The 27,600-nt window shown below is 45.5% G+C and overlaps 1 protein-coding gene across 1 annotated transcript in view; it reads left to right on the plus strand.

Annotated features, from left to right (window-relative positions):
• The first annotated feature begins 3,592 nt into the window (after positions 1-3,592).
• The window catches only part of LOC112103277 (centromere protein T), a 34,573-nt gene continuing 10,565 nt past the window's right edge, over positions 3,593-27,600 (plus strand). The window contains exons 1-10 of the mRNA XM_026653839.2: positions 3,593-3,678; positions 4,091-4,223; positions 5,983-6,109; positions 8,412-8,505; positions 12,305-12,438; positions 13,776-13,809; positions 16,755-16,900; positions 19,959-20,423; positions 22,769-22,984; positions 26,844-27,062. Of these exons, the coding sequence (XP_026509624.1) occupies positions 4,092-4,223; positions 5,983-6,109; positions 8,412-8,505; positions 12,305-12,438; positions 13,776-13,809; positions 16,755-16,900; positions 19,959-20,423; positions 22,769-22,984; positions 26,844-27,062 (1,567 nt within the window). The 5' untranslated portion in view covers positions 3,593-3,678; position 4,091. The remainder of the gene's footprint in view (positions 3,679-4,090; positions 4,224-5,982; positions 6,110-8,411; positions 8,506-12,304; positions 12,439-13,775; positions 13,810-16,754; positions 16,901-19,958; positions 20,424-22,768; positions 22,985-26,843; positions 27,063-27,600) is intronic.

Raw genomic sequence — 27,600 nt, forward strand, 5'->3', positions numbered from 1 at the left:
CAGTTCAGGACTGCCCGCCCCACAATGCAGCGCGCCTGGATTGCGCCGAACTGCCCGCCCCACGGTCCACCGTGAGGGGCCCGGCCGGGACTGCCCGCTCCACAATGCCCCGGGCCCCCACAGACCAGAAACTCCCTGCCCCACAGTGCACTGCGGCCATCCCGGGTCGCGCCCGCTGAGGTGAGACCTGTGGCAGTACAGGAGATAAATGCTGGTGTCGCGGGGGCATATGTGCTGGAGAGAAAGGCAGGCCCAGTGGTTGGGGCACTAGCCTGGAACTTAGGAGCCCTGAGTTCAGGTCCCTGCGCTGCTGAGAGTCCCTGTGTGACGCCATGCCAGCCAAGCTCTCTGTGCCTCAGTTTCCCATTGGTAAAACGGAGATGATGTTGCACCCGCTGTGAATGCTAAATAAACGTTGTGAGCCACTCAGATACTGCAGTGATAGGATAGATTATTCCTGGGACGTAAACATCCCAGAACAAATTGGACGTACGGCACTCACAACACACCAGACTTCTATGCAACTTGTACCTGCTGTACTGCATCGAAGGACTTCTGTTCATAACCCACAATGCACTCAAGTATCAGGGGGTAGCCGTGTTAGTCTGTATCTACAAAAACCCACAGTGCACTGCAGCTCTGACCCTTCCTGGGCGGGAGCTAGGCAGGCAGCTGAACTACACAACCCACAATGCACTTGTTCTTCATGCCCCAGCCAGTCTAGCTCACGGTAGCACTATAAACCCCCTCACCTTCCCCCAAGCATCCTGCTCCCAGGGATGGGGCAGCATTCCCCAGAGCTCAACAGGGATAAAGACAGTGGGCAACCCAGTCCCACAATATACCTTGTCCGTTCAGATCTATGCTTCCCACCACACCTATGTATAAGATTCAGAGGGGTAGCCGTGTTAGGGTATGTCTTCACTACCCGCCGTATCAACCAGTAGCAATCGATTTATCCGGGATCGATATATCGCATCTCGTTAAGACACGATATATCGATCCCCGAACGCGCTCACCGTCGACTCCGAAACTCCACCAGAGCGAGCGGCGGTAGCGCAGTCAACGGGGGAGCCGCGGCCATCGATCCCGCGCTGTCTGGACCCTAGGTAATTCGATCCAAGATACTTCGCGTAGCTGAAGTTGCATATCTTGGATCGACCCCCTCCCCCCCCAGTGTAAAAGCAGCAAAGGATCCTGTGGCACCTTATAGACTAACAGACGTATTGGTGCATGAGCTTTCGTGGGTGAATACCCACTTCGTCGGATGCATGTCTAAGTGGGTATTCACCCACGAAAGCTCATGCTCCAATACGTCTGTTAGTCTATAAGGTGCCACAGGACTCTTTGCTGCATGTATAAAATTGTTTCCCAGAAAGTGCACCTTGCCCAAACAGAACTACATTTCTCTGGAAGTACCATGCTTCTTGGATCTGTTGGCACATATATCTCTGACAAAGCAACACAGAAGTTATACAAACAAACTACTAAGTGTTTCATAGTCTCAGTATAAAGCATAGGAAAATGCAGACAAGCCTGTGCTCTTCAAAATAGTTCTTTATCATTTGCACCCATTATTCCCGTTCTGTCGTTTCTAAACAGACCTGTGCTCTGTTTGCTGAGTTACATCTGCTTACTTTAGTAACGTAAGTGAACCTTGCAGAGCTAGCACAACTATGGAAAAGAGTTGCACTCTTTTGTGGCTCACACTTTGTGAACAAGAATATTAAATAACATCATTGCAAGACAACCTGTGCCCAGTTTGCAAGCATAGTAGTATAAGGTATAACTGCAGGCAGAATTTTCATACCGTGGGATTAGATAGCTGTCATTAATGCAGAATTTGGCCAGCGGAATATTTACTGTGCAATGATGATGCACAAGCCACAAATAAACTTCCTTGACTTCATGACCTCAGAGTAAGTTTGTCTGGGTGGCCGTTAGAAAAAAAAATCTATTTTCTTATAAATTGAATATGTTTTATCCCGGAGAGAGAATAAATCTCATGCCATTTTTACAAGTAAACTTTGAAAAGTAGAGCCAAAAAGTATGGGAAAATCAATGGGAGCAGAGGGAGGGATATTAGTCTACACATGAGAAATTGCAAAAAAAAGCTGAAGAACATCCATTGTTACTACTATGTAAAAGGAAGGAGAGGAGAATGGTGCTGGACTGAGGAGGACAAAGACAGACACATTCCGTAAGGCTGGCAGGGGCAAGTCCATAAGACATTGTAATAAACAAAATGGCCAATTGTGTAATGAATATTGAAGTGAGTGAGGAAGCAGTGAAGGTGTCTGAGAGGTTGATTCAGTTCAAAGAGTACTAACTCAGATGCCAATGTGCTTTAAATGTCTCTTTTTTAAACAATTGCACTGCTTTATTTCACTGTTATATAAAGCATGTTATAAAAGACAGGAAATGTCATATTATGAAGATTCACACTGGCATTATCTAAAGTGGAGCAAATGAAGGACTAGGTGGGGAAGATATATACCTTAAACTGTGTAGACCTTTAACAACACACGGTGGAGTTCCAGAGGAGGAGTACAAAGGAGTCGGTTTAATTTTTTTAAATAAGGCTCAGCTTCCAAAACTTTGAGAAACTCTGGACCTAGGATGATCCCCATGTCCTAACATAAGATGCCTGGGCTGGGATGTATGGTGACCCCTGTGGATTAACTTCCCTCCCGCTTCCTCAATGATTTACCATACCTTTTGTTTCTACTCTTCAAAGTGAACTTGTAAAAATGGCATGAGTGTGATTGTCTCTCTCAGATCAAATATATTCTATTTACAAGAAAACAAATTTGTTTTCTAAGTGCCACCCGTGCAAACTTACTGACATAGGAGATCCGTGTGGGGACAGTCTGAAAGTCAGTGTAGACAGGTGTAAAGTGCAGAAGTAGGGCTCAGAGCCCCTGAGATGTCAGCACTTTCAGTAGTGGTGCCAGGGCCGGCTTTAGAAAGATTTGAATACCTGGCGGTGGTCCGGGTCTTCGGCGGCACTTCGGCAGCAGGTCCTTCACTCGCTCTGGGTCTTCCACGGCACTGAAGGACCCGCTGCCGAAGTGCCGCCGAAGACCTGGACCACTGCCGGGTGAGTAAAAATTAAAAAGGCGCCTAAATTAGGCGCTCTTCTGTAGGGCGTGGGGCCCTCTTAGGTGCAGGCGCGGGGCCCAATTCGGGGGAATCGGCCTAAAGCTGGCCCTGAGTGGTGCTGTTGTGGGTCCCCCAAACACAAATGGAGAGATCCAAACTACGGACGCGAACAGCAGGAGAGGCTAGGCCAAAGAAGGCTGGGTCACCCCAAAGCAGGTGGGTGATTCCACTGCTCTGCCTAATCACTCAGCTTGGAGGGGGCAGGTGTCCATGCTTGAAGCAGCTTGCACCCATCTCCCCAGTCACATTGTGGCGGGAGGGCAGGCTAAAAGTTAGAGAGCCTGCCCTACTGCAGGGCTAGAACTACCACTCCCAGCATGCACCGCGTGGCGGCAGGAACTACCACGCCCAGCAGGCACCGCGCGGTGGGCCTGGTCGGGAGTTCTCGCGAGGTTTCCCTTGAATCGGTAGGCGGGAGGGAGAGCTGCCCGGTGCCGTTGGGCAGGGCTGGGCTCGCGCGGACGGAACCGAACTCAGAGCTTCGCACCTCCCCGTGGGGTGTGAGGAACCCGGCAAGTAGGTATCGGGGCCGCCATCCCCAGGGGGGTGGGGCCAGCCATGGGGGGTGTCCGGAGGGGACCACCAGTGCCCCCGGGGGGGGGGGGGGGGGGGGGGGACCACGGCCGCCGGGGCGGGTGGGGGGGGGGGCGGGGGGGACCACTAGTGCTTACGAGGGGAGCTCCGCCCCCAAACCCAGCCCTGGGGGTGGGAGGAGGTGTTCTGAGGGGGCACCTGGGCCCGGTGACAAAGACCCCCCTGCTGTGTGAGGCTCTGTCCAGCTTTTTACTCCCCTTGTCTATTGCAGCTTGTAGAGCCAGCATCAGTCTCCCCCCGAGCCCCTTTGGGGCAGCGCTTCCATGATACCCCGTCGTGGGTCTGTCCCCACCCTGTAACTGAACAGAGTGTGCTTGGCTTTGTGTTTTTGCAGCATGCCTGACACCAGGGCTTCCCCCAGGACCAGGAGCTCTACCAGAGTCAGTCAGGACTCCAGGGCAGCATCTCCCTCCATGGCCCTGCGCCATAAAATGAAAGAGAGGGTCCGGCACTCCGTGGGGAGAAAGGTACCATTTGCTCCTCTGATGTTTTGATATCACTTTGGATTGTCTGGACTCTGAACCTATAAGTACCTACATAGAAATCAAAAATGTGGTGATAAAGTAATCTTCAGTTTCCCAGACAAAGACAATGTCTGGAAGCATAGAGTGAAAGTTACAGGAAGTTAGACAAATTCAGACTTGAAATAAAGTGCAGATTTTTAACTGTGAGGGTAATTAATTATTGGAACAACTTACCAAGGATAGTGGTGGATTCTCCACTATTGGAAACTTTTTAAATTAAGATTTAATCTCTTTCTACAGGATCTGCTCTAGTTCAAGCAGGAATTAATTCTGGGAAGTTCTATGCCTGTGTTAAACAGGAGGTCAGACTAGGTGATCATAATGCTCCCTTGTAGCCAGCTGTGCAATGGAACATAACTGAGTTCACACACTGGAGCTGTAAGACATCAGTCTGTTTGCCTGCCTGAGGCAGCATCCAGGTGGTGGACTGTCTGGTTTTTAATACAAGTTGTTAAATGGTTTAAATGAGTACAGGTGATTTGAAACAGGGTTTTCAGCTCTCTTCTGTTTTTTTCAGTAGGAGACTGATCAGTCACACCAGCTAAGCAGTTTTTCTCTTTCCAAGATACATTATCTGATAGAAGCACAGTTCTGATTGTGCAATACTCTTTTTCCAGCAATAAAAACTCAACTACTTTATGATGCTGCTGCTGCTGCATCACTTTCTTTGGTAAGAGCAGAGTTCTTCAGTCTCTGCTCTGCAGATCTGCTCTCAAATATTCTGCCCTTCTTATTAATAATGTGATTTCCACTGTGCTAGCACATTGAAATCAGGGTCCCACTGTGGTAGGCCCTGTACAAACGTAAAGAGATGATCCCTGCAGTTTACAGTGTCTAAGGCAAGAGACAACAGCTGAGTACTGCAAACAAATGGGAGAGCAGAAGGAAACAATGGTTTTTGTAAATTATTAACTAGTAAATGCTGGAGAGGCAGGAACTCAACAAAAAAAAGTAAGTTCTACGTGCCTGGATCTTCCCAATTTCACACAGCTAAGGAGAACAAAATACTTGAATCCATCATGTGGATCGGAGAACAACATTTTTGGTCTCATTTAGCTGTTCAGCTTGGTTGTGCTTTTTTATTTTTCAGATATGGCTTTTTGGGGGATGGGGATGGGGGGGGAGGTGGCTCATGAAATGGGGACGCCCATTCATAATTAGAGCCGTGCATAATGTCTGTTTATGTCTCTTAAGTGATTTACCATGATGATGGACTGTCTTCAGTCCTAAAGTGAAATGCAAATGCTGCTAAAGAGCAAATGGAGGACAGTATTTTTTGGGAACCAAAGAGATAGATACTAGGATCTCTGATCTGAGGAAAATACTCCATACAACTATGTGGTTGGAGGCTTTACCTAGATCAGTGGTCTCCAAACTTTTTTGATCGCGCACCCTATCAGTAAAAAATTTTTGAGCATGCACCCCCTGCTACGCCGGGTCTACCATTTTTGCCGAAGCAAAGCAAAAAAAAAAAAATAAAAAAAGCCGCCCGGACCCCCGCCCAAACTGACAAAAAAAAAAAAAAAAAATGCTCCTCTTGCTGCGCACCCCCAAGGATCCTCTTGTGCGCATCCCACTTTGGAGACCACTGACCTAGATTAAATTTCACCGGAAGATATGTCCTTAACACTTTTGCTTCTAAGGTTCAGGTTTGTTGGTGAAAATGAGAGCTTGAATTGGCCGTCTTTGATTTCTCCTCTAGCACTTATCTGATCCAAGGAGGCAAAGCATTTCTGACAAAACCCCCCTGCCAAAGAAGACACCAACTATTCTCCCTGACCTTGATAATGATACGCCAAGGGTGGTGCTCAGAAGAATCATCCAGACCCGTAAGTGGAAAATCCTTCTCCAGGAAGGCAGACAGCAGTGAAACAATTCTTTAAAGGATCTGGGGAGTGGGAGTTGGTTTGTAATCTTTGATTACTCTGTTGTGCAGAGGAGGAATTCAGACCATTTTGTGATTCCCTTATACAAAAAGGTAGGTATCAGTGTATTGCAGCTGAAAGTGTCATGCAAGAAGTATTCACTTTCAAGATAGTGTATGTTTCGCCTTTGCAAACATGGCAGAGAATTTCTGCCACTCTATCTTCTAGTATTAGAACCGCTGGACACGCATAGAAGTGTTGCCTTAGCCTTTACGGCTACACTAGAATTTTCTAAAAAAAAATTAAGGCTGTCAAGCAATTAACATAATTAATGGTGATGAATCACCCAATTAAACAATAATAGTATACCATTGATTTAAATATTTTGGGATGTTTTCTACATTTTCAAATATATTGATTTCAATTACAACACAAAATACAAAGTGTACAGTACTCACTTCGTATTTTTATTACAAAAATTTGCACTGTAAAAAAGAAACAAAAGAAACAGTATTTTTCAGTTCACCTAATACAAGTACTGTAGTGCAATCTCTTTATTATGAAAGTTGAACTTACAAACGTAGAATTACGTACACAAAAAAACTGCACTCAAAAATAAAACAATGTAAAACTTTAGAGCCTACAAGTTAACTCAATCTTTCTTCTTGTTCAGCCAATCACTCAGACAAACAAGTTTGTTTACATTTACAGGAGATAATGTTGCCTGCTTCTTGTTTACGTCACCTGAAAGTGAGAACAGGTGATTGCATGGCACTCTTGTAGCCGGTGTTGCAAGGTATTTATGGGTCTGATGTGCTAAAGATTCCCTTCATGCTTTGCCCACCATTCCAGAGAACATGCTTCCATGCTGATGATGGGTTCTGCGTGATAACGATCCAAAGCAGTGCAGACTGATGCATGTTCATTTTCATCATCTGAGTCAGATGCCACCAGCAGACGGTTGATTTTCTTTTTTGGTGGTTCGGGTTCTGTAGTTTTCACATCGGACTGTGCTCTTAAGACTTCTGAAAACATGCTCCACACCTCGTCCCTCTCAGATTTTGGAAGGCACTTCAGATTCTTAAACCTTGGATTGAGTGCTGTATCTATCCTCAGAAATCTCACATTGGTACCTTCTTTGCATTTTGTCAAATCTGCAGTGAAAGTGTTCTTAAATCGAACAACGTGTGCTGTCGTCATCTGAGACTGCCATAATATGAAATATATGACGGAATGCAGGTAAAACTGAGCAGGAGACATACAATTCTCCCCCAAGGAGTTCAGTCACAAATTTAATTAACGCATTATTTTTTTTTTTAACGAGCGTCATCAGCATGCAAACATGTCCTCTGGAATGGTGGCTGATGCATGAAGGGGCATACGAATGTTTAACATACCTGGCATGTAAATACCTAGCAATGTCGGCTACAAGTGTGCCATGTGAACACCTGTTCTCATTTTCAGGTGACGTTGTAAATAAGAAGCGGGCAGCATTATCTCCTGTAAATGTAAACAAACTTGTTTGTCTTAGCGATTGGCTGAACAAGAAGCAGGACTGAGTGGACTTGTAGGCTCTAAAGTTTTACATTGTTTTGTTTTTGAGTGCAGTTATGTAACACAAAAAAATCGACATTTTTAAGTTGCACTTCACTTCAGTACTTGTATTAGGTGAATTGAAAAATACTATTTGTTTATCATTTTTACAGTGGAAATATTAGTAATAAAAATAATAGTATAAAGTGAGCACTGTACACTTTGTATTCTGTGTTGGAAATTGAAATCAAATATTTGAAAATGTAGAAAAACATCCAAAATATGTAATAAACTTCAATTGGTATTCTATTGTTTAACTGTGATTAATTTTTTAATCGCATGAGTTAACTGGAATTAATCGACAGCCCTACAAATTTTCCACTACTGTCAACTTTGGATCAGGTGCACTAGAATATGGCTTGTCAGCTGCTGCCTGCATGTTTTTGTTTTTTTTAACACTACTAATCCTAATGAAACCTAGCCAGTAGAAAGCCTTGCTGCAAAATTAATTGTGAGCTTGCCATGGAGTATGCAGGTCTCACTTGGGGAGAACTGATTGGCATCTACTATCTTGCCTCCACTGTGGCATCCTAGGCAGTGAATAAATATTTCATCCTAGTTTAGAAATAGGAAGAAGTTAACCTGACGAAGCAGTGGGGTACCCGTCATTGCACTGCCATATTAACTTCCTTACTAGTTTAATTTGTGGAAACGAAGTACTCTCTGTTGACAGAGCCACAAGTTTCCCCTCTGGTTCCTAAAATGAGTGAGACCAAAGAACCTGAAGAGCCTGGATCACAGCCTCCATCTGAGAGAATTTCCAGTGGGTAAGTAGTTTCCTGTCAACTTGTTAAGTATGGACAGAGGTCCAGCTTCTGTTAGTGGTGGTGGTGGGGGAACTGCGGTTTCTTGACCTGATCTGATTTAAATGGCCAGAGTTTCAATGTACTGCACAAACGCTTCAAAAATATTGGTGTAAATGTCTTTAATACATTAGCCTTAAATCCCTGGAGATGTGATTCTTTAGAATAAAGGTAGAAAAGATATGGGAGAAAAGGGGCTGTCCCATCCCAGTACAGTATAACTTATTGACCTGCTTTATTTTTTCATTTCCTTATTACTTAGTTGGTTTGTGTCTGGGAATTTGCTTAGAACATGTCAGTAGTGATCATGAAGGTTTCACATAGACTGGCCAAAAAAAAAAAAAAAAAAAATCTCCTTGCAAGTTGCATTTTCACTTTGGGCCAGATTGGCTCAGGAGGTGCTCATCCTGCAAAGGGCAGGGAGTTCTAAAAGACCACCTCGTGCCTGGCAATGGCATGTGGTAGATGAAGGTTTTAAATGCAGATGACTACTTGAAAGAGAATCAGGAGACCTAAACCACCTCTTTTTATTGTTTTGTTTGTGTTTTCTCCTTGGTTAGCTGGTATGAGGCCAAAACATGTTCAGACTATTAGCTGTCTGCTTATCCAGATGCCTCATCTTAACATTAGGTGTAATTTTATACTTCTAACTTAGACATTAATTTATTCACCAAAAAAAATTATTTACATATAAATAAAAATGCCTTTTTCAGCTCTAGATACTCCTCTTAACAAATAAAAAATACCCAACCATCATACAAACTGTTAAGACTGTTCCTGTTGAGAATGAAAAGGATACAATCATCTTACAAATTTCACTTCTGTCTGAAAACTTTTTACATACTATTGTTACAGGAAACAGCTAAGATCCCTGCAACTGGTTGATAAGGGAGAAAATTCATGTGTCAGCATTTTGTGTTTAATCACTTTCATTGTTTCCCTTGTATATTCATTTCCCCCGTTTGTGTGGGTTATTCACAAAACAGGGAAAGAAACTGTTTAAAAAATGAAAATGTGATTGCAAAACCACAAATTGGCAGGGGAGTTCGGCAGGTGCAGTTCTAGGAACTACTAACTATTCTCCTAAAATAAACATATTTAGGCTTGTGATTGCAGGATGCAGGCTGAAATGAACTCTTCAATAAGTAACTGCTAGACATGGCATTGCTTCTGACATTGTAACTATATAGTAACAAGACCATTGTATCTGGGCACTGATGCTAAATGCAGTCTGAGAAGATTACTTACTATACTGATTAAGCAAATCGTGACTTCTAGGGTGTTTTTCCCCCACAATCAGTCATGGTCTTGAACCTACTTAGCAAAGTTCCTCCATCTACTTTTGTAAACTTGACTGTATGCCCAGTGTAGTGGAAAATGGAGGAGTGACTTAAGGTTTTTAAAGAGACATGGTGAAGGAGGTAATTTTTTTTTTTTTTTTTTTTTTGGACCAACTTCTGTTGATGAGATAGACCAGCTTTTGAGCTTACACAGAGCTGTCATTAATTGTTACTGCAGAGTAAAGAATATTTTGCTCAAAATAATGACCCAGTAACTGTTTCCATTTTTTCTATAAATCTGAATTTTCTTGCAATGACAAATACTCTGCAGGTCACCTTTAAGGTAGGTTATTTTTGAGCAAGTGGGTCTGTGCACCTTTTTCTTTCTTTATGATGGAGAAAGAAACCATGAGAAGGCTTTTCTTTCCCTGGTTTTGATGGTGGAGTTCTTGGAAGTCTCAGACAATGTCTATTGTCAGCTCTTGTATCTTAACCAAAGGGAAGGAGTTGTTGGATCTTTAACTGGAACGGGTACAGAGAAGGGCCACTAGGCTGATCCGAGGAATGGAAAACCTTCCCTATGAAAGGAGACTCGAGGAGCTCGGTTTGTTTAGCCTAACCAAAAGAAGGCTGAGGGGGGATATGATTGCTCTCTTTAAATATATCAAAGGGATAAATACCAGTGAGGGAGAGGAATTATTTCAGCTCAGTACTAATGTGGACACGAGAACGAATGGATATAAACTGTCCGTGGGGAAGTTTAGGCTTGAAATTAGACGAAGGTTTCTAACCGTCAGAGGGGTGAAATTCTGGAACAGCCTTCCAAGGGAAATGGTGGGGGCGAAAGACCTCTCTGGCTTCAAGATTAGGCTAGATAAGTTTATGGAGGGAATGGTTTGATGGGATAACGTGATTTTAGTCAATTAGGCAATAACGTGCCATCGCTGGTAAAATGTGGGTCCCGCTGGAGAATCTTGCCTGTATGCTCGGGGTTCTACTGATCGCCATATTTGGGGTCGGGAAGGAATTTTCCTCCAGGGTAGATTGGCAGAGGCCCTGGAGGTTTTTCGCCTTCCTCCGCAGCATGGGGGAGGGGTCCCAAGCTGGAGGATTCTCTGCGACTTGAAGTCTTTAAATCACGATCTGGAGACTTCAACAGCTGAGATAAGGGAAATTGGGTGGGTCAGCTTTTGTGGCCTGCATCATGCGGGAGGTCAGACTAGATGACCATAATGGTCCCTTCTGACCTTAAAGTCTATGAGTCTATAAGAGACTTCCTTTGTCAAAATATTAACTATTCATTGAGATTAAATAGTTGTAAACAAAGTTTTAAGTTGTCTGGCTAAAAAATCCCTTCTGTCCATTGCTCAGCTTTCGTTTTCTTGGCACTTGTTACTGTTTTTCCAGTTGCCCTACAGCCTTCCAGAGCAGTTGTGAAAAACAAGCAGACACTTCTTTTCTAACCAGTCTTTCAGGTTTTTTTCCTGTCATAAAGAAGCAAAAAAGGACATCAGCCCATTTTTTTCTCCTTTGCAGGTGTCCTTTAATAATAATAATAATTAATTAATGCTTGCCTTAAACTTGTAACAAAAGCAGTGAAAAACAGATTCACTTCTGGCCTAGGTGCAAAGGGCTGAGAAGGGGGTGCAGCAGGGCCGAAAGGAGCATTCTATTGTCCTGTAGCTATGAAGCTCTGCGGATCCAACACGCTGTAACATAGTGGGGATGGGCAATGTACTGGAATAAGATTGCTGAAGATCTTGCTGCCTCAGCAGTGTTGGGATTTGAACTGTTTCCATCCCCTGAGATCCTCTCCACCATCACCGCATTGCCCCTCCCCCAGCTCAGCTTCACCTTGCTCCCTTTCCCACTCTAACATCTCCCTTCAAGCTTCTGTGCCCCTTTGCAGGTTCGAGTCAAGCTTTGCTCTCACATGAGAAGGCTCTTGCCAGCATGGAGGGGTAAAATAGGGCAATTTTTTTACATCTTCTTTCCTGCTAGCTTTCTGCTCCTGGCCCAAGTCCCTGACTAGAGAAGCATCTTTCTCCTGTTCTCCTATATTCAAGCATCCTTTATGATGTTTCTTGATGACGCCTTCCTATTTACCAAGCAGTGCAGCGATAAGTGTTCATTGCTGTCTCTTGTTCTTATGGGGGGAGAATTGTGAAACTGGGTTGAGTCTGATCTGATCCTTCATTTTTGCCTCAAGTTCACAGAACCCTTAATTGAAAATGTGTTTGGATCTTTTTTGCTCTCCTCCTTGAAATCTGCTTTGGCTGGTAAGACAAATGAGTGGCACCTTCTTGTATTTGCTGAGCCCATCTTTGCTTAGTTCCTCATTTCTGCTGCTCCAAAAGGTAGGAAACAGAAATGAATGTTACTGCTGCTACAGCCCGGAGCAAGTCTTGGGGAGCTGAGCGTACCTGGATGATAACACTAGAATGTTGGCCTGCACTAAAACCTTGGCTTGTTTGTTTTGGTAGCCTGGAAATGCATCTGCCGGACTTTGTTCCTGAGGGCACAGTTATCACTGCATTACACATGAGTAGGAAGAAAAAGAAGTTCAGCATTTCTGACTTTGAGAGAGGAGCAGATGAGCGACTTCCTCGAAACCTTGGTAAGGCAGAATCGGGGAACTCCTTGCTTGACTCTGTACTCCAAGGTTTTCAGGGAGCTTCAAAAGAGCTTTCTTGAACTCCACAGCTGCAGTAGGTCAGCTCTGAGCAGCTTCTCTGTTCAGCAGTTCTGCACCAGGAAGCGGTGTGTGTTGCAAGTACAAAAGGGGCACTCTGGAGGTGGGCCAAAGGCCATCTCTTTAGATTAAAAATAAACATTGTTGAGCTACTAAAACCACCCAAGTTAAAAGTAACTGGCTCCTCCCTGAGCAGCTCCTCCATTTGTGACTCTCAGGATGGCTTTCCAAGTTGGTATTCTTCCACTTTGAATTCTAAATTTTAGCTTAACAAAGAGAAGGTTAAGAGTCAACTTGATTACAATCTATAAGTACCTACGTGGGGAACAGCAGTTTGATAACAGAGCGCTCTTCACTCTACTAGACAATGGCTGGAAGTTGAAGCTAGAGAAATTCACACTTGAAATAAGATGTAAATTTTTAACAGTGAGGGTAATTAATCATTGGAACAACTTACCAAAGGTTGTGGTGGATTCTCGATCACTGGAAATCTTTAAATCAAGATTTGATGTCTTTCTATAAAATGTGCTGTAGTTCAAACAGGAATCCGTTCAGGGAAGTCCTATGGTCTGTGTTATACAGGAGGTCAGACTAGATGATCACAGTGATGTCTTGTGGCCTTAGAATCTATAAAAGTTCACAGTTTGCAGCTCTACCAAAAGCCAAATTGGCCTTCTTTCTCCTGTGGCTCCATGGACAAGGGGCAGCTTTTAGTAACTACTTTACCTGGGACTGTGGTGTATTTAGATTTCAAATATGCTCCCAAAGTCTCCAGACGCCTCTTTATTACCTGGAAGAGACAGGATCACAGAAGGGCGGTTGTGATGAGCCTAAAATTCCAATATAGTGTGACTAATAACATGAATGGGGTTAATATTACTGAATGAGGTAACTTCTCTTGCATTAAGCTGTCTTTTGTATCAACAGTCTATTGCCCTTTCAGAGAACTAGCCACTAACATGTTAATAAGTAGCATTGCAATTCAGAATAGGAATCGTGAAGCTGTCATTTTATTTTCCTAAAACAAACTGAAAATTAGTGAAATACAGGAAAACCACTGAATATTTTTCTGTGTTATTTCTGCCCAACTCATGGTGCCTTAAATATGAGGCAGTGGATGTAACATACTAGCTTTGCTCTTGGGGAATCGTAGTGTAACCAGCCCTGGAAGGTGGAGAATGGATAAGATTGTTCCCTCAAACTGGTAATATCTGTACAGGTTGTGCCATACTCAGCTAATATGTGCCTCAAACTTTTTTCAGCCCAGCCAGCGTTGGACAACTCTTCTCTGACAAGGTGAGTTAAACCGCAAAGGCCTTTGCTTTTGACTAGCATGACTACAACTGCTCTGATTCATCAGACCTTCTCTAGCTGGGAAGAGCAGGCAGGATGGGCCAGTACATGGTCTTCAGAAGAGCTCTCTTGAACTCCACAGCTGCAGTAAGTCAGCTCTGAGCAGTCTCTCTGTTGGGCAGTTCTGCACCAGGAAGCAGAACTACCTATATCCACCACCCCCTGCCCACTTTTTTCCCTGTCACAGCAACATACAATAGGACCCTGTAGGTTGAACAGTAATGATAAAGCAGTTCCCTAGTTTGATACCGGGTGTTGGTGATAGTTGATTGCATACCCTCTGATATCCTGGGGTTGTGGATGCAAGGCGGTCTTTTAAATCAGTTCTGGTTAGAGTCCTCCCTCTTCATTGCCCCACACATTCAGGCTGGATCCAAATCCTGTTGGTCTTCCATTACATTTCTGTGATGTGGCCTCCTCTGTCCCTACAGCTAAGCCTCATCTAGGATCCTCATCAGTTCCCATATTGATGTGGTGTCTTCTTCCCTGGCCCCTCTTGCCTTCTGCTCCAATGTTGTCCCCCTCAAATCCGTGCACAGTGTAGCTATGGTCATCTTTGTCCATTACTTGGTGCACATCAGATCTCTCAATCAGTTCCCTCTTTTCCACTGCATGTAGTTCAAGCTGCTTGTCCTCACCTTCGAGCCTCTCCACAATGCTGCTGCCCCTACCTAGCCATTCTTATTGCATTGCCCGGTGCTCCACCAGGGATGCCATCCATGACTGCCCTTTTCTTTGCTTCTCCCACAACCTCTGCGTTTTCTTCCATGCTGCTCATGCCTTTGCTCCCTCCCCTTTGAGCCGAGCCTGTCCTTCCTGCCTTCAGATCTCTCCTTAAGACACGCTTTAGCTGTGATACCTGAAGAAAGGTTGAGTGACAGTCGGGTATATCTGGCATTTATTTGTATTTATTTTAGCATTCATAATGTGTACCTCTCCTCTGCTTTGTATGTTGCTTGTCTTAGCCGTTGCCCTGAAGAGTTTACAACCTGTTTCCTTGTGTGTGGACAGCCCACAGCACTGTGGACACTAACAGAATGTCAATATTAAATGCTTTCCCAGATGTGTTCTGAAGCCTTTTTCTTCCTGTATCTTGCAGGAGGGAATCTATAAGTTTCTTTACTTTTTAAGGCTTCCCTCCTAGGTTTAAGGCTTCTTAAGTGTTTTAGTCTTTTTTCAGGTACATAACAATTCAGCTCTCTGTAGACTGGAAGCCGTAAAACATGTCACAATCATGCTGATTCACCTGAAATATGTAGCTTAATGTTAGATAATCTATTGTATGTTAAACTATTTTGCTAAAGCAGACTGGTGTCAGATTATTTAAATTGCCCAAATGTGTTTCCACTATTTTTATGCAGTTAAGGGGAAGAGGTGAGTTGTGTGCTGGAGATCAGTTAAAATTGTTCTTAATACTTGTTCTGCACCAGCTGTGGAAGGCACAAATAATTTAAAATATGAAACCTCAGGGAATTTCCTACACTCCCCCCTCTGTCCGCTAAGGGCTCATGTCAACTTTGGTTTTAGAATGCATCCCATACCTTTCTGGTGGAGCCCTTTTCTGAAGGTGCTTGCTGCTGGCTAACCCTTTTGACGTTGGACAGTATGGCACATACTAGCTGGAGGCATAGAGAGAGACCTCAAACTACTGAATCCCCTCTTGAGGGATCTCCAGTACCAAAAGGAATTAGGAGGAGAGGAGTAGGGAACTCGGTTGCTCAGCAAGCAAAGTCACAACTGTGACAGAAATGGAGCTGATACATAATGTTGTGAACACTGCAGGAGCTGCCAGATGAGACTCTAGGAATATTGATGTGTAACCTAGTTATCGAGAGAGACTGTACAACTTACATTGCGATTATAAGACTTTCCTGCATGACTGTGTTGATCTAATTGAATAAAGCTGTGAGAAGAACAAGCAGGGAAACAAAACATTGGCTTCCCAGATAAGAGTATCTAGATAGTGCTAGAAAGATGATTGGGGGGGAGTTGCAGCTGTTAGCTTATAAGAGCCTCTGTCTTGTCTCCTGTTTACAAATCTTGTTCTGCAGTGCTGAGAACTAGAGAGCAAATGACTAAAGAGTTAAAAAGCCTTTTGGGGGTGGGGAGGGGTTCACTTGCATGCAGCTGTCTAAGCTGACAAGCTGGTATGGACAGGCTCTGTGGAGGAGTCTGAAGGATCTGCGCCCCACAGATCCAGGGAACTCAGCCTTAGGGAAGAACTAGATATACATGCAATATGCTTTATTGTTTTCAAGATACATCTTCTCTGAACTATTATTCTAAAACGATACTTTAGTACAAGAAGGTAGTTAGGTTACTCAATACCATTGTCATTGCTCTGCAGGGTCTAGAACTGCAGGGTATGAACCTACAAAATTATGTTGACCTAACTTGTGTTGGCATACAGCCACCGCACTTATTATAGCACACGTGTGTGTGTGTACACATATGTACGTACATGTACACTTGGCTCCTTGGATCAGCAGTGTGTGTCCTCACTAGTAGCACTTTATCGATTGTATTGTCATTATAGGGCATTGTGGGACGGTTCCTGAAAGCCAATAACAGTCAACATAAGCAACGCAGTGTCTACACTCATGCTGGGTTGATCTAATTACATCGACTGTGACTCTACCCTGCTCAGGAAGGTGGTGTTATTAAATCGGCATAGAGGCACTTACATTGGTGGGAACCAAATTTAAGTGAAGACACTTGCACGGCGAGGTCAACGCAAGGCCGCTTATGTTGACCTAACCCTGTAGAGAATCTCCTCAAGTTAACACAATGTTTAAAGTCCCATTCTTTGGCTAGTGGCAAAAGTGATCTGGGATGGGAGTGGGAAACGGTAGGTCTGGAGCGGTGTTACACTCTTTCTCCCTTTTCAGGTCTCTTCAGATCTCTCTTGCTACCCCGGTACCACCAGAGTCTGTTGAAAAAAGAGGCTTAATCCGCAGGCCAAAGAATCGCAAAACTGTCAATGTGGAGGCTTTCGAAGGAGGCGTGGAGCAGAACTTGTTGCAGATAAAAGACAGTGGGTGTTGTGACTGTTATTTCTCCTGTTTTGGGTGGGGAGGGTGTTGTGTGGAGAAGCAGATTGCTAGGGTTTCAGGATTTCTAGGATTTACAGTGACATGGAAGTGATCCTAAACATGAAGTTGAGAGGGGCACAAACCTCCTTCTAGCTATTCTGGTGACTCAACCTGTCCTTGGTGCCTGAGCCTCCTTCTCTCAGTATCACTGGTCTGAGTCTACTTACATCCTGCTAATTAGCAGCCGTCACTGCCTAAACAGGAGTCAGGAGCCTGAGGTGGTTCTGAATCCATGCTTCCTGTTTGGCATCTCCTTAGTGAGACTGGGCCTTAGGAGACCTGGGACTGAGGGAGGAGGTGGTGAGAACTAAAGTGTAGTGACTGATTTCAGTCACATCTAGCCATAGCCACAGAGCAGCTCTGTACTGAGCCTGCTGTCATCGTGTCTCCATGGTGTTCCCTCGCTGCTGGGAAGTGTTACGTACCACCAATCGTTTCACCTCCTTTCTGCTCACGATGAAACTATACCGGTGAAATGCAGCTGCTGGAACTGAGGTCTCTGGGAGCACAGGCCCTTGTAGTCCTCTGCCCCAGCAGCTGGGATCTTCCGGAGTAATGGGGTAGGCTGGGAAGTGCGCAGGAGGACCCACATGGCAATTTGACGATCTTGTAGCCAATTTGAGACAATAATTTTGCTGTGTTTCAAATTAAAGATCTCTGTCAGTGTGTGTTAAACCCTTTAGTCAACTTAACTGTCACCTGCACAGGGTTTTAAGAAATAAACAGGGCTCATGCTCCCTCTCTGCTGCTTCATGCTGGAGAAAGAAGGCCTGGAAGGGTTTTCAGTAAACATTTTCCTGCTTGTTTTTTACTTTTAGAAATTTCAGGACTGTCAGCTCACCCCCTCCCCTAGCTTTGTCAGAGGGACTTTTAGGGCTCTCAGAGCTCTGGTACTGGAGCTGCCCACCTTTTAGGATGTCAAATCTTTAGCAAAGATGTTGTTTTCCGTAATGTGTACTAGTCATTGAAGTTCAATAGGTGTTGACAAAGCCAGAGTTTTAAACCGTCTTGAGTAAAAATCTTTCTCTCTTGGGACATCGTTGTTCCATTAGTTCTCCATCTTCCCTCAAAAAGAAACAGAAAAAGGGCACAAGGCTAATTTTCCTTTTCTATAAAGGTATAAAAAATAAAGATCTCACTAGGTGGATATACATCATTTGAAAAAGCCCAAGTAAAGAAAAGGACACTCTGCAAGTAGGCTCATCACTAAACTCGCTCCCCGCAATCGGGCAGTCATCATTATACGTGAGTCTGGTGCAGCACTCATGAGGTAATACGTGCAGATGTTAGAGTATTTTAATGTCAGTGTGAATTTTGTATGAGCTGCCTGGAACGCCCAAGGTATTTCACTGCACCCCATCCCTGTACCAACTGGGGCTCTGTTAAAGAGGTCAGAGCCGGGTGTGCTCTAGACAGACTCAGCAGCACTGCGGCTTGTGAAAGCGATGTGTGTTGGGGATCCTAAGTTTAATCAACTCCAGTTTTAAAACCATCCCTGCTCTGGGAGTGTAACACTTGCATTGTGCTCCGAGTGCTCTGGCTCTGTCAGACCAGTGGAGGAAGGAAATCCCATAATTTGGGGGCTCTCCACTGAGCAGGACCTGTCTCCAGCCCAGGAATGTTCAAATCTAGGGATTGTTGGGAAGGGTGCCCCAGCTGCCTTCATGATCTATCTGATAAAATGCTAGTGGCCACAGGCTGTCTACATTTGAAGCTAGGGGTGTGATTTGCAGCTTGAGTAGATGTTACTCGCATTAGGTCTTCTTGAGCTCGCACACTAGAAATAGCAGTATAGCTGTGGTAGCACAGGCAGTGGCATAGGTTAGCCACCCTATGTAGGTACCCATGGGGTCCAGGTGGGTTTGTAGTTGGGGTGGCTAGCTCATGCTGTCGCAGCCCAAACTATTGTGGCTATACTAGTAGTTTTAGCTGAGCAAGCACAAGTATGTCGACTTGAGCGGGAAATCACACCTCCAACTCCAAGGGTAGACAAAGCCTTAGTGTGCTTTTGTGGAACGAAAGAGGTGGCCAGAATCCAAAGTATTTCAGAGCTTTATAAATAGCCACACCTTGAATGGCACCCAGAAGCTAGCACAGTCCTTGGCAAAGTGGTGTTACGTGCTCTTGATGGCTGGCACTACCAAATGGGTGGGCAGCTCCACTGTTCCACAGCAGACAGTTAGCCAGGGCTCGGGACAGACTGAGGAATGCAGACCTGGCAAAGACCCCAGAATGCAGAGACTGTCTGACTTTTATTGACAACAGAACTGAGCAGATCTCTATACTTGTATCATTCTGCAGAAGATGCCTTGTTGAGCTACTATTGAATTCTCTTGTCCTTCCAAACATCTCTCTCTCACTGGGCTTTTTTACCTCCTGGCCCTCCCTGGGGATTTCTGCTTTAATGGATGTCTTCCTGGTCAGAGTTCCCAATAGGAACCACTACTGCACTGAAGTCTCTGGCAATGCCACAACAGCTCTGCACATCCATTGTGTTGTCCTCAAAGCCCCCATGAGGGTGGAACCAACAATTCTCCCCTCTCTAGGCTAGAGATTGTTATAACTCTGATCTGATTTGTTCTACTTGCAGATTGGTTTTGCAAGTCTCCTTTCTGTCCTCTAATTGCTCTTGGCCCTAAGCAATCCAAGTGCATGAAGGACTTGTTCATATGGGCCCGTGGCAGATGGGGAACTCCATGAGAACTTTTCAGTAGCTACTGGCAGAATGAAGTCTCCCAGTAATTCTTTGGGTGCCCTGGGGTTTGGAGAGCGATGTCTGCATTGTTCTGCTGTTCTTATCCAGAATGCTATGGGTTGGCATAGAAAGCACATGTCCTTGTGACTGGCATTAAATTGCTATAAAGGCTTATGGATTGACATCAAGGGCAGGGCAAGAGTTTTGAGTTAATGACTCTGTATGCATGTCCTGCTAATGTCTTTGCTTTCCTAGGGCCCTGAATGATTCCGCAGATTAAACTTATTTTAAAAATTTCTAACCAGCACAAAATTATCTGGCGGAGTCGCAAGCAACATCCATGATTGGAATGACCATGGGGACGAGTGATACTGAAATCATCCTCAGCAACACGGAGCTCTTTGCTCAGCCGCAGCTCAGTGAACAAAGCCAAGCAGGGTTTTCTGCTCCTGAACAAAAGCTCTTGAAAGGAAAAATTCCAGTGCAAGGGAGAAAGGCTTCTAATGCAGCTACTGAGGAGGGCATGCTGTCTGATGTGGATGCCGAGGAGGGCATGACAGAGAGACTTCAGAAGAAGGACTTGGCCCGGGATCCTGAACACACTGACCAGATGGCCACTGAGTCTCGGGGACAGGCCGTGAGCCTGAGCTCAGAGCAGCGAGAACATACCCGAGAGAGCAATTATGCAGAGCAACTTCCTGGAGCAGAAGAGCGGGTGGCTGGCGTTGAATACCGTAGGAGCCAAAGAGAGTTGAGCTGGGACCTGCTGTGTAAGCTGCTTCCCCTATAATCAAAGAATGGCCATTGTAAACTAGCTTGCTGGATACATTAATCACACCTGAGCCTGGCACTTTGCCAGGCCTACCCTGTGGCCTAAAGCCCTCCAGGGGAAGAGAGTCCCCTGTCCTCCCCATTGTTATGTCTACACAACAACTAGATGGCCGGGGCCGGCCTGTTCCAGCCAACTTGGGCTCGTGGGGCTTGGGCTGCGGGGCTGTTTCATTGCTGTGTAGACGTTTTGGCTTGGGCTGTAACCTGGGCTCTAGGACCCTGCGAGATGGGACAGTCACACAGCAATGAAACAGCCCCGGAGCCCAAGACCTGCAAGTCTGAGTCAGCTGGTCCAGGCCAGCTGCAGGTTTTTCTTGGCTGTGTAGACAAACCCTTAGTTGTCACCATCTCTCCTCCCCTTCCCTGCCTAGCCCAAGTTCTCCCACCATTGGGAGACCACTGCTGGCATGGGCTTTTCTCCCACTTTCTTGTACAGGCACTGCCAGGGGATCCCTGCCCCCACTGAGCAGAAGCTTCTTTAGGACCAACCCTGGTTGGTGAGTTTTGTTTCTGCTGTGGGGTCCCCCCACCATCACAGTGGGAGGAAGACCTCCTCCCTTGTCATTTGGCGAGAAAGCAATGCCCTGCTTGACCCTATCTTTATCCCTGGCCAGTCTCCAGAAGAGTGCAGGAATTGGGGTCTCCCTGGCAAGTGGGTCTCCCCACCAAAATACAGCAAAGGAGAATTATGGAGGCAAGCTGGAGTTGGAGGGGTGTCTGGGGATACAGGCTGGGCCTGGGACAGGAGAACAAACAAGATTGGATGTTTTTCTAAAAGATCTGCTCTAGGAATTATTTTGGGGGATGTTCTATGGCCTCTGCTGTATAGAAGGTCAGAGTAGATGATCACAATGATCCCTTCTGGCCTTGGAATTGATGAATGTATGAAAAAAGTCTCCTCTCCTCTCCTCACCTGGAAGTTAGGGGTCTTCCCTGTCCAGGATTTTATCTACTGCTTTTGTTTCTAGTTCATGGTAGGAAAACCCTGTTCTAGACCAGCTCTGTACCGAGGGTCTAGTTTGAAATTGGTCTGAGCATAGACCATTGTTCAAGTCCACGCTTAGATTTGGGACATTCATTGTGCTGGTCTGATCTCTTCCATTTTCATCCCAGTTACACGTTCTATGAATTGTTTATTTAAACCTGGCCCTGACTCTGGGATATTTACAGGTGGGCACAGTTTCATTCATAGAATATCAGGGCTGGAAGGGACCTCAGGAAGTCATCTAGTCCCACCCCTTGCTCAAAGCAGGACCAACCCCCAACTAAATCATCCCAGCTGTCAAGGACCTAGAGAGCTGCCAGCTTAACACCTGGGCTTTCTGGGAGGCTGAGAGTAGGAACTCCATTATGGGCAGGAACGAACACTGATGGCTGACACGTCTGTGAGTGCACCTGCTGCCTTTACAGAGATTGAGGCAGTGCCAAGGAGGGGCCAGCAGCATCCTTTTCCTGCTTACCTTCCTGCCTTGCTGCATCAGGGTCTCCATCTGAAATGGTCAATAGCTTTGCACAGCTCTTCCTGCAAACCACCCAGGATTGTGATTAAAATTCAGAGCCCTGGGACTATCCTGGCATTTTTTACACTCAGTTCCTATCTGACGACTTTTGTCAGGAGGCCAGATGTGACATTTCCTCGAGGTTCGATCAGTATTTAAGCACAGCCAGTACACGGTGCTGTACCGAACAGCTGTGGAGAGAGAGGTTCCCTGTCTTTTCCTGTAGCACAGCATCCTGGAGAAACAGGCCAATCATGTTCCAACTCTGGAGGGTTGTCGCTCGTGAGCTTGGGGGGAGAAATTAGTTTGGGGGATGGATATGAATGAAGAGAGGGAGGGAACTTTGGACCAAACTGGCAGCCTAGAGGAAGGTGTGAGAGAATCTAAGGGAAAGGTGTGTGAGGATTGGGTTGAGCAAAGGGAATGAGAGGAGGAGAAGAAAGGGAGCACGTCCTAAGGGCGCTGGTGTTTGTGTTCCATTAATATCAAAGGCTGATGATGCAGTCTAGTTCTGCTGCTGCTAGAATATAGCTAATGCTGCTAATGCACCAGTGGCTCTCTGAAGCAGGGGCTGAGAAAAGCCAGCTGTGAAGGTCTCTTTCAAACCCACTTCCTCATGCACAGTGTGAACTCTGAACTGTCCTGAGTCAAGTGAGGGCAACTCATGCAAACTCTTCCCTTGGGGTCTGGATATGTTTCATACTTGCCACAAGTGCCACAACAAATGTTATAAAGATATATTTGGGACAGAGCTTCTGTGTTAACCTAACTCTATGAATGTCTAGCTTCTGACAGACCAAGCTCCTCACCGCCAGCTGCCTCCAGGAGTCTGAGCAGACGTTTGGATACCCTGCCTGCTCTACAGCCTGTGAACTCCAGCAGGCCATCAGTGAGAGAAACTGTCGCCAATATAATTGAGAAGCTGGATGATGCAGAGGTGGCTGATGTGGAGCAGGAAATGGAGGATGACAGTGCTGAGCAGGAAGGGGCCGCCAGTGAGGGTAAGAAGCGCTTTCAGGGCAGTGACAGAAGGCAACTGAGTGCACTGCTCCGGTGCAAACCAGTGGGCAGCAGGAGTCTTGGTTGGCAAAACATGACTTTGTCTCCCAGCAGGTTCTGGAGATAATCTCTTCCAAGTAACCTCCAAGGCATGGCTGGTCAGGCTCTCTAAAGGGAGGGTAAGGCTGGCTGCCGTGCTCATTTGCCTGTTCTTGTTTCACACACAGTGACTGACAGTGGAATACGTTTTCTGTTCACATGCTCTTGGCAGGTCTGTACAACTACTGTATGTATATGAACAGACAGCCCTGGAGAGAGGTGGATAACTTCCTTCCTGGGCAAGCCATGTTCCAGCCAAGCCCATTTCCTTTGTTTGGGTGTCCCAGATATCTAACTTCGCTTCACCTTGTTAGAGAGGACCAGCTGGCCAGGATTTTGTGTTGGGCACTCCTTTTACAACAGTTCAGCAGAATTGCAGTTATCCCATGGAATGGGGGCATCCTGTGGGGTCTCTTCTCTTGTTTTCATCTCGCTCCATTTTCACGCAGGGTGCCTCTGGCAAGCACATACCTGGAAACCGAAGCTGGTACAGAATGCGCCAGCTGAATGTTAAGCGGCGTGTCCTGTGGGAAGCACATAACCCCAACACTCTGGGTTTTGCGTTGGCTATGTGTTGGACTTCTGGGTGGTGCTTAAGGTGTTGGCTTTGACCTATAAAGCCCTACATGAAAAAAGAGATTCCAGGCCAAAGACCTGCTCTGTCGCTGGGCTACACTGCTATACTTGAGATCAGCACAGGCAGTTGATAAACCAGAGGGGCAACAGGCAGGCTGTTCTCTAGAATGAAGCCTTCTCTTCTGTTGGTCTGAAATAGGGGTTGCCAAGAGAGATGCGCTATCTTTTTGCCCAGGCTTTTGGGAAAGGAGCAGTGTGCACCAAAGGGCTGGGATTGATAATTGGGGTGGAGGACTGTTTTTATTTCCTGGCTTTGGGAAGATGGCTGGGTTTGCCGCTGTTAGTGCTGGTGTGATGCACAAATGTGCCAAGAGTCCAGGGAAGCTGCTTGTAATGTATTGTGAACATCTAACTACACCCCTCTCCCACCACCGCAGGTCAGATGTGTCTGTCTGTCTTGTTCATATAGAGTCTTTGTTTTGAGCTGAGGTCTCTTCTTTGCCTACAAGGTTAGCTAGCACTTTATTTAGCTTTAGGCAGAGATCTGTTCTGTGTACGTGTAGGGAGCACAACAGGGAAGGCATTCTGGGTAGCCAGTTTATTAGTTCAATATCACTGAATTTGCTGCCTACCAAGCTCCTGCAGACCGTGTTCCGCACAGTGGCTCCTTTAAACTTACATTCTCTTCCTTTATGTAGCAGTATGGTAGGTCATAGATTCATAGATTCTAGGACTGGAAGGGACCTCGAGAGGTCATCGAGTCCAGTCCCCTGCCCGCATGGCAGGACCAAATACTGTCTAGACCATCCCTGATAGACATTTATCTGTCATGTTGGTCCTAGGATAATCGAGAGAGAAGGTGGGTGAGCTGGTATCTTTTATTGGACCAACTTCTGTTGGTGAAAGAGAGAAGCTTACACAGAGCTCCTCTTCAGGTCTGGGAAACGGACTCTGTGTCACAGCTGAGTACGAAGTGGAAGAGCTTGTGTAGCATAAGTAATTAACACATATTTCAAGGTGAAGTGGCCCAATAACACCCCTCCAGTCATAGGGAGGAAAAGAGGGAGTGGGGGGAAGGCAGCTGGGGGGACTGCTACTGGGTTATAGATTGTTGTAATAAGCCATAAATCTAGTGTCTCTGTTCAGTCCATGATTTTTAGTGTCTAGCAAAGTTATGAATTTAAGCTCCCAGGCTTGTCATTGAAGGTGTTGTGCAGATTTCCTTTGAGAATGCGGACTCAGAGGTCGGCTATAGAGTGATCATTTGGTGAGAAGTGTCCACCACCAGACAAAGCACTTCAAGGTATTGGGTTTGGGCCTCACTGCTTCATCTTGTGCCACAGGATTGTTTAATTGTTCGTATTTCAGTAGTGCCTAGAGGCCCAAGCTGAGATCGGGCCCTTTTGTGCTTGTTGCTGTACATATAGATACATAGTAAGAGAGAGTTCCTGCCTCGAAGAGCTTGCTGAAGAGCTGTAGATGGACAACGGAAAGATCTCCAAACCGAGATGGAATGACTTGCCTAGTGTCACCCAGGGAGTTTGTGCCAGAGCCCCTGTCTCCCGAGTCCCAGTTTGGTGCCTTAACCACAGACCCTCCTTCCCCTCAAGTGTTTGTTAATTATTATATGGGGGAAACTGCAGGGTAAGATGGAAATTAATTACAAGAGTGGTGTGATTAAAATGTTGAGTGCAGAGTTGCACTGAACCTGGAACGCGATGGAATTTAAGGAAAAAACCTTGGAAAGTCCTTGCTTTCCTAGGCATTCCAATGGCTCAACATTGTGTTGTCCTCTAATTATATTTCCCAGCAGGAGATCCAAACTTAGATAAAAGAAGCTTTCTCCATTGACAAATTTCTAAACACGATTGACAATTCTTTTTAGCTATACTGTGTTCTTCCCTCAGTAGTTACTTTGCTTCAGAAAACTGATTGCAGCAACTTCTTTCTAAAGCCCACTCAGATGTATGTCCTGTTTTGATTGTTTTTTTCCCCCTGGAGAAAATGCCCTTATGTATCGCTGCTTGCTGTTCATCTGAGGAAAAACGCTTGTTACTTCTGTGTGTCTGATCCGTAGAAGCTATGTTGTCAGTCAGAGGTTAGCTATGAGAGGGCCTGACTTCCATTCTAAGTGGGATTTCTTGGTTTGCTTTCTGGGCCAGCCTGCTGTTATAAAAGATTTGTTTTGACTGGATTGTAGCTGGTCATGTAAAGGTTATTGACTTGGTGTTCTGATGTGGTGAATGTTCTTTTTGTTGCTGCTCTTCGGGAACTGAAATCTCCACAGGTAGCGGATAAGGAGGAAATATCTCAGCCTCACTTAGGTTTAAAGAAATACTTGGAGCTGTCAGGCTTGGAGAGAGCTGCTCCTCTCAGCTCAGGTTCACAGTAAGGCTTGATCGCTTTTTGCCATGCACAAACTGGCGTATATTTGACAATTCTCTTTAATTCCCATTGGCATTCCAGATCCCCTTCCTAAAATAACCCTTAACACCAGCATTATGGGCACCAGAAGTAGGAGACGTAAACCTGCTTCTCTCATGCTTTAGGATGCTTTAACATCTGAACTGGAATGAACATGGGAACAGCCTTTCCCTAGTTGCAAACAGCTCTTCTGATGGGAGGTATTGAAACAGGCTGGGAACTGATCTAGAAATCAACACTGAGATTCTCTCTGCCCTCTCGCTGCACTGCCCTGCTGGTGTCAGAATGTCCCTAGTAAGTGAGGCGGGCATTGAGAGGCGACTCAAATGCCAATCTGAACTAAAACCTCGAGTTTTATTTCTACTTCTCCATATTGGCAAGGGCTGTTCTGTGTCCTTCAGAAAGCTAGGCAGAGCAAAATGTAGGCCCTCTTCCTTCAGAATTCAACGGAGAGGAAGCCGAGTGGACTATGATGACTAAATTTTCAGTAGCCTTGTGAAGTAGTTAGGGCAGTGAACTAGTTCTACTTCCAACCATCTAACCTTGGCCAAGTAACTTAAACTCTGTGCCTCAGTTTACCTAGCAACTAAATTATTAAAAACCAGCACTATAGGCTTACACTGCGCTTTCCATACTAAAGACAGACATGTTCCTGGGGACTATTTGTCTGTCTCAAATGGGGGCTGAGGCTTAATGCGTGTGAGGACAAGCCTTGGCTGAAAGGCCTGTTAGAGTAAAGCTTGTTTATTATCCCTTACCTAGTTGTCGAGAGCCCCAGAAGCGCTAGAACCCGCAGCTTGAGCAGGCATTCTAGCGCCATGGCCGCTCAGTATCCGGAGCAATCTGGAAGGAAATTGATGAAGGAAGCTGTCGAACGAGAAGCTGAGCTGGATGGTGGAGCTGTAGTAGGAGAGGTGGGTGACTCCGAGGAAGAGGAGATGACTGAGGAGGAAGCTGAAACTGAGGAGCCCGAGAGCGAAGGTAAGAACGCACTCATGTTGGTGGTAGAAGTCAGTTGGAGGGGCTGCCCCTGGGGCCTGTTGATAGACTGTGGAAGGGTTTTGGTAACAATATTACCACCCATGTTGTCCACTAGATTCCACAGTAGAATAATGTCCAGCTAGATCTCGCTGCTGAAGAATATTCTTACTGTGATTTCTCTTGAATGAAAAGGGAATATTTCAGTGCTATTGCTATCTCCGATAGTCTAACCCTAAGGACTTGTTAAAGGCTCAGTCCTGATCATTGGCCTGTCTCCTCCTAGTAATGTCACTTATTCTTTAGGGTAGAGTTATTTGGTGTCAGATTAACCAGTGCTTGAGTTGCCAAATCCCTGGGTTCTTGTCTAAGGCCTAAAAAATCGATCCCTGATAGTCTTAGCTGTAGGTTGCTCAGGACGTATACTCTTGGTCCAGCTCCATCCAGTTACATGTGCTAGTCAAAAATGAAATGCTTCTAACATCCAACACCCTGGGTGAGCCAGGGAGCAGGAATTTGGGGCAGTAGCCAACTTGCACAA

Source organism: Terrapene carolina, unplaced genomic scaffold, assembly GCF_002925995.2.
Source record: "Terrapene carolina triunguis isolate 2854851 unplaced genomic scaffold, T_m_triunguis-2.0 Scaffold165, whole genome shotgun sequence".
In the NCBI taxonomy this organism is placed as follows: domain Eukaryota; kingdom Metazoa; phylum Chordata; order Testudines; family Emydidae; genus Terrapene; species Terrapene triunguis.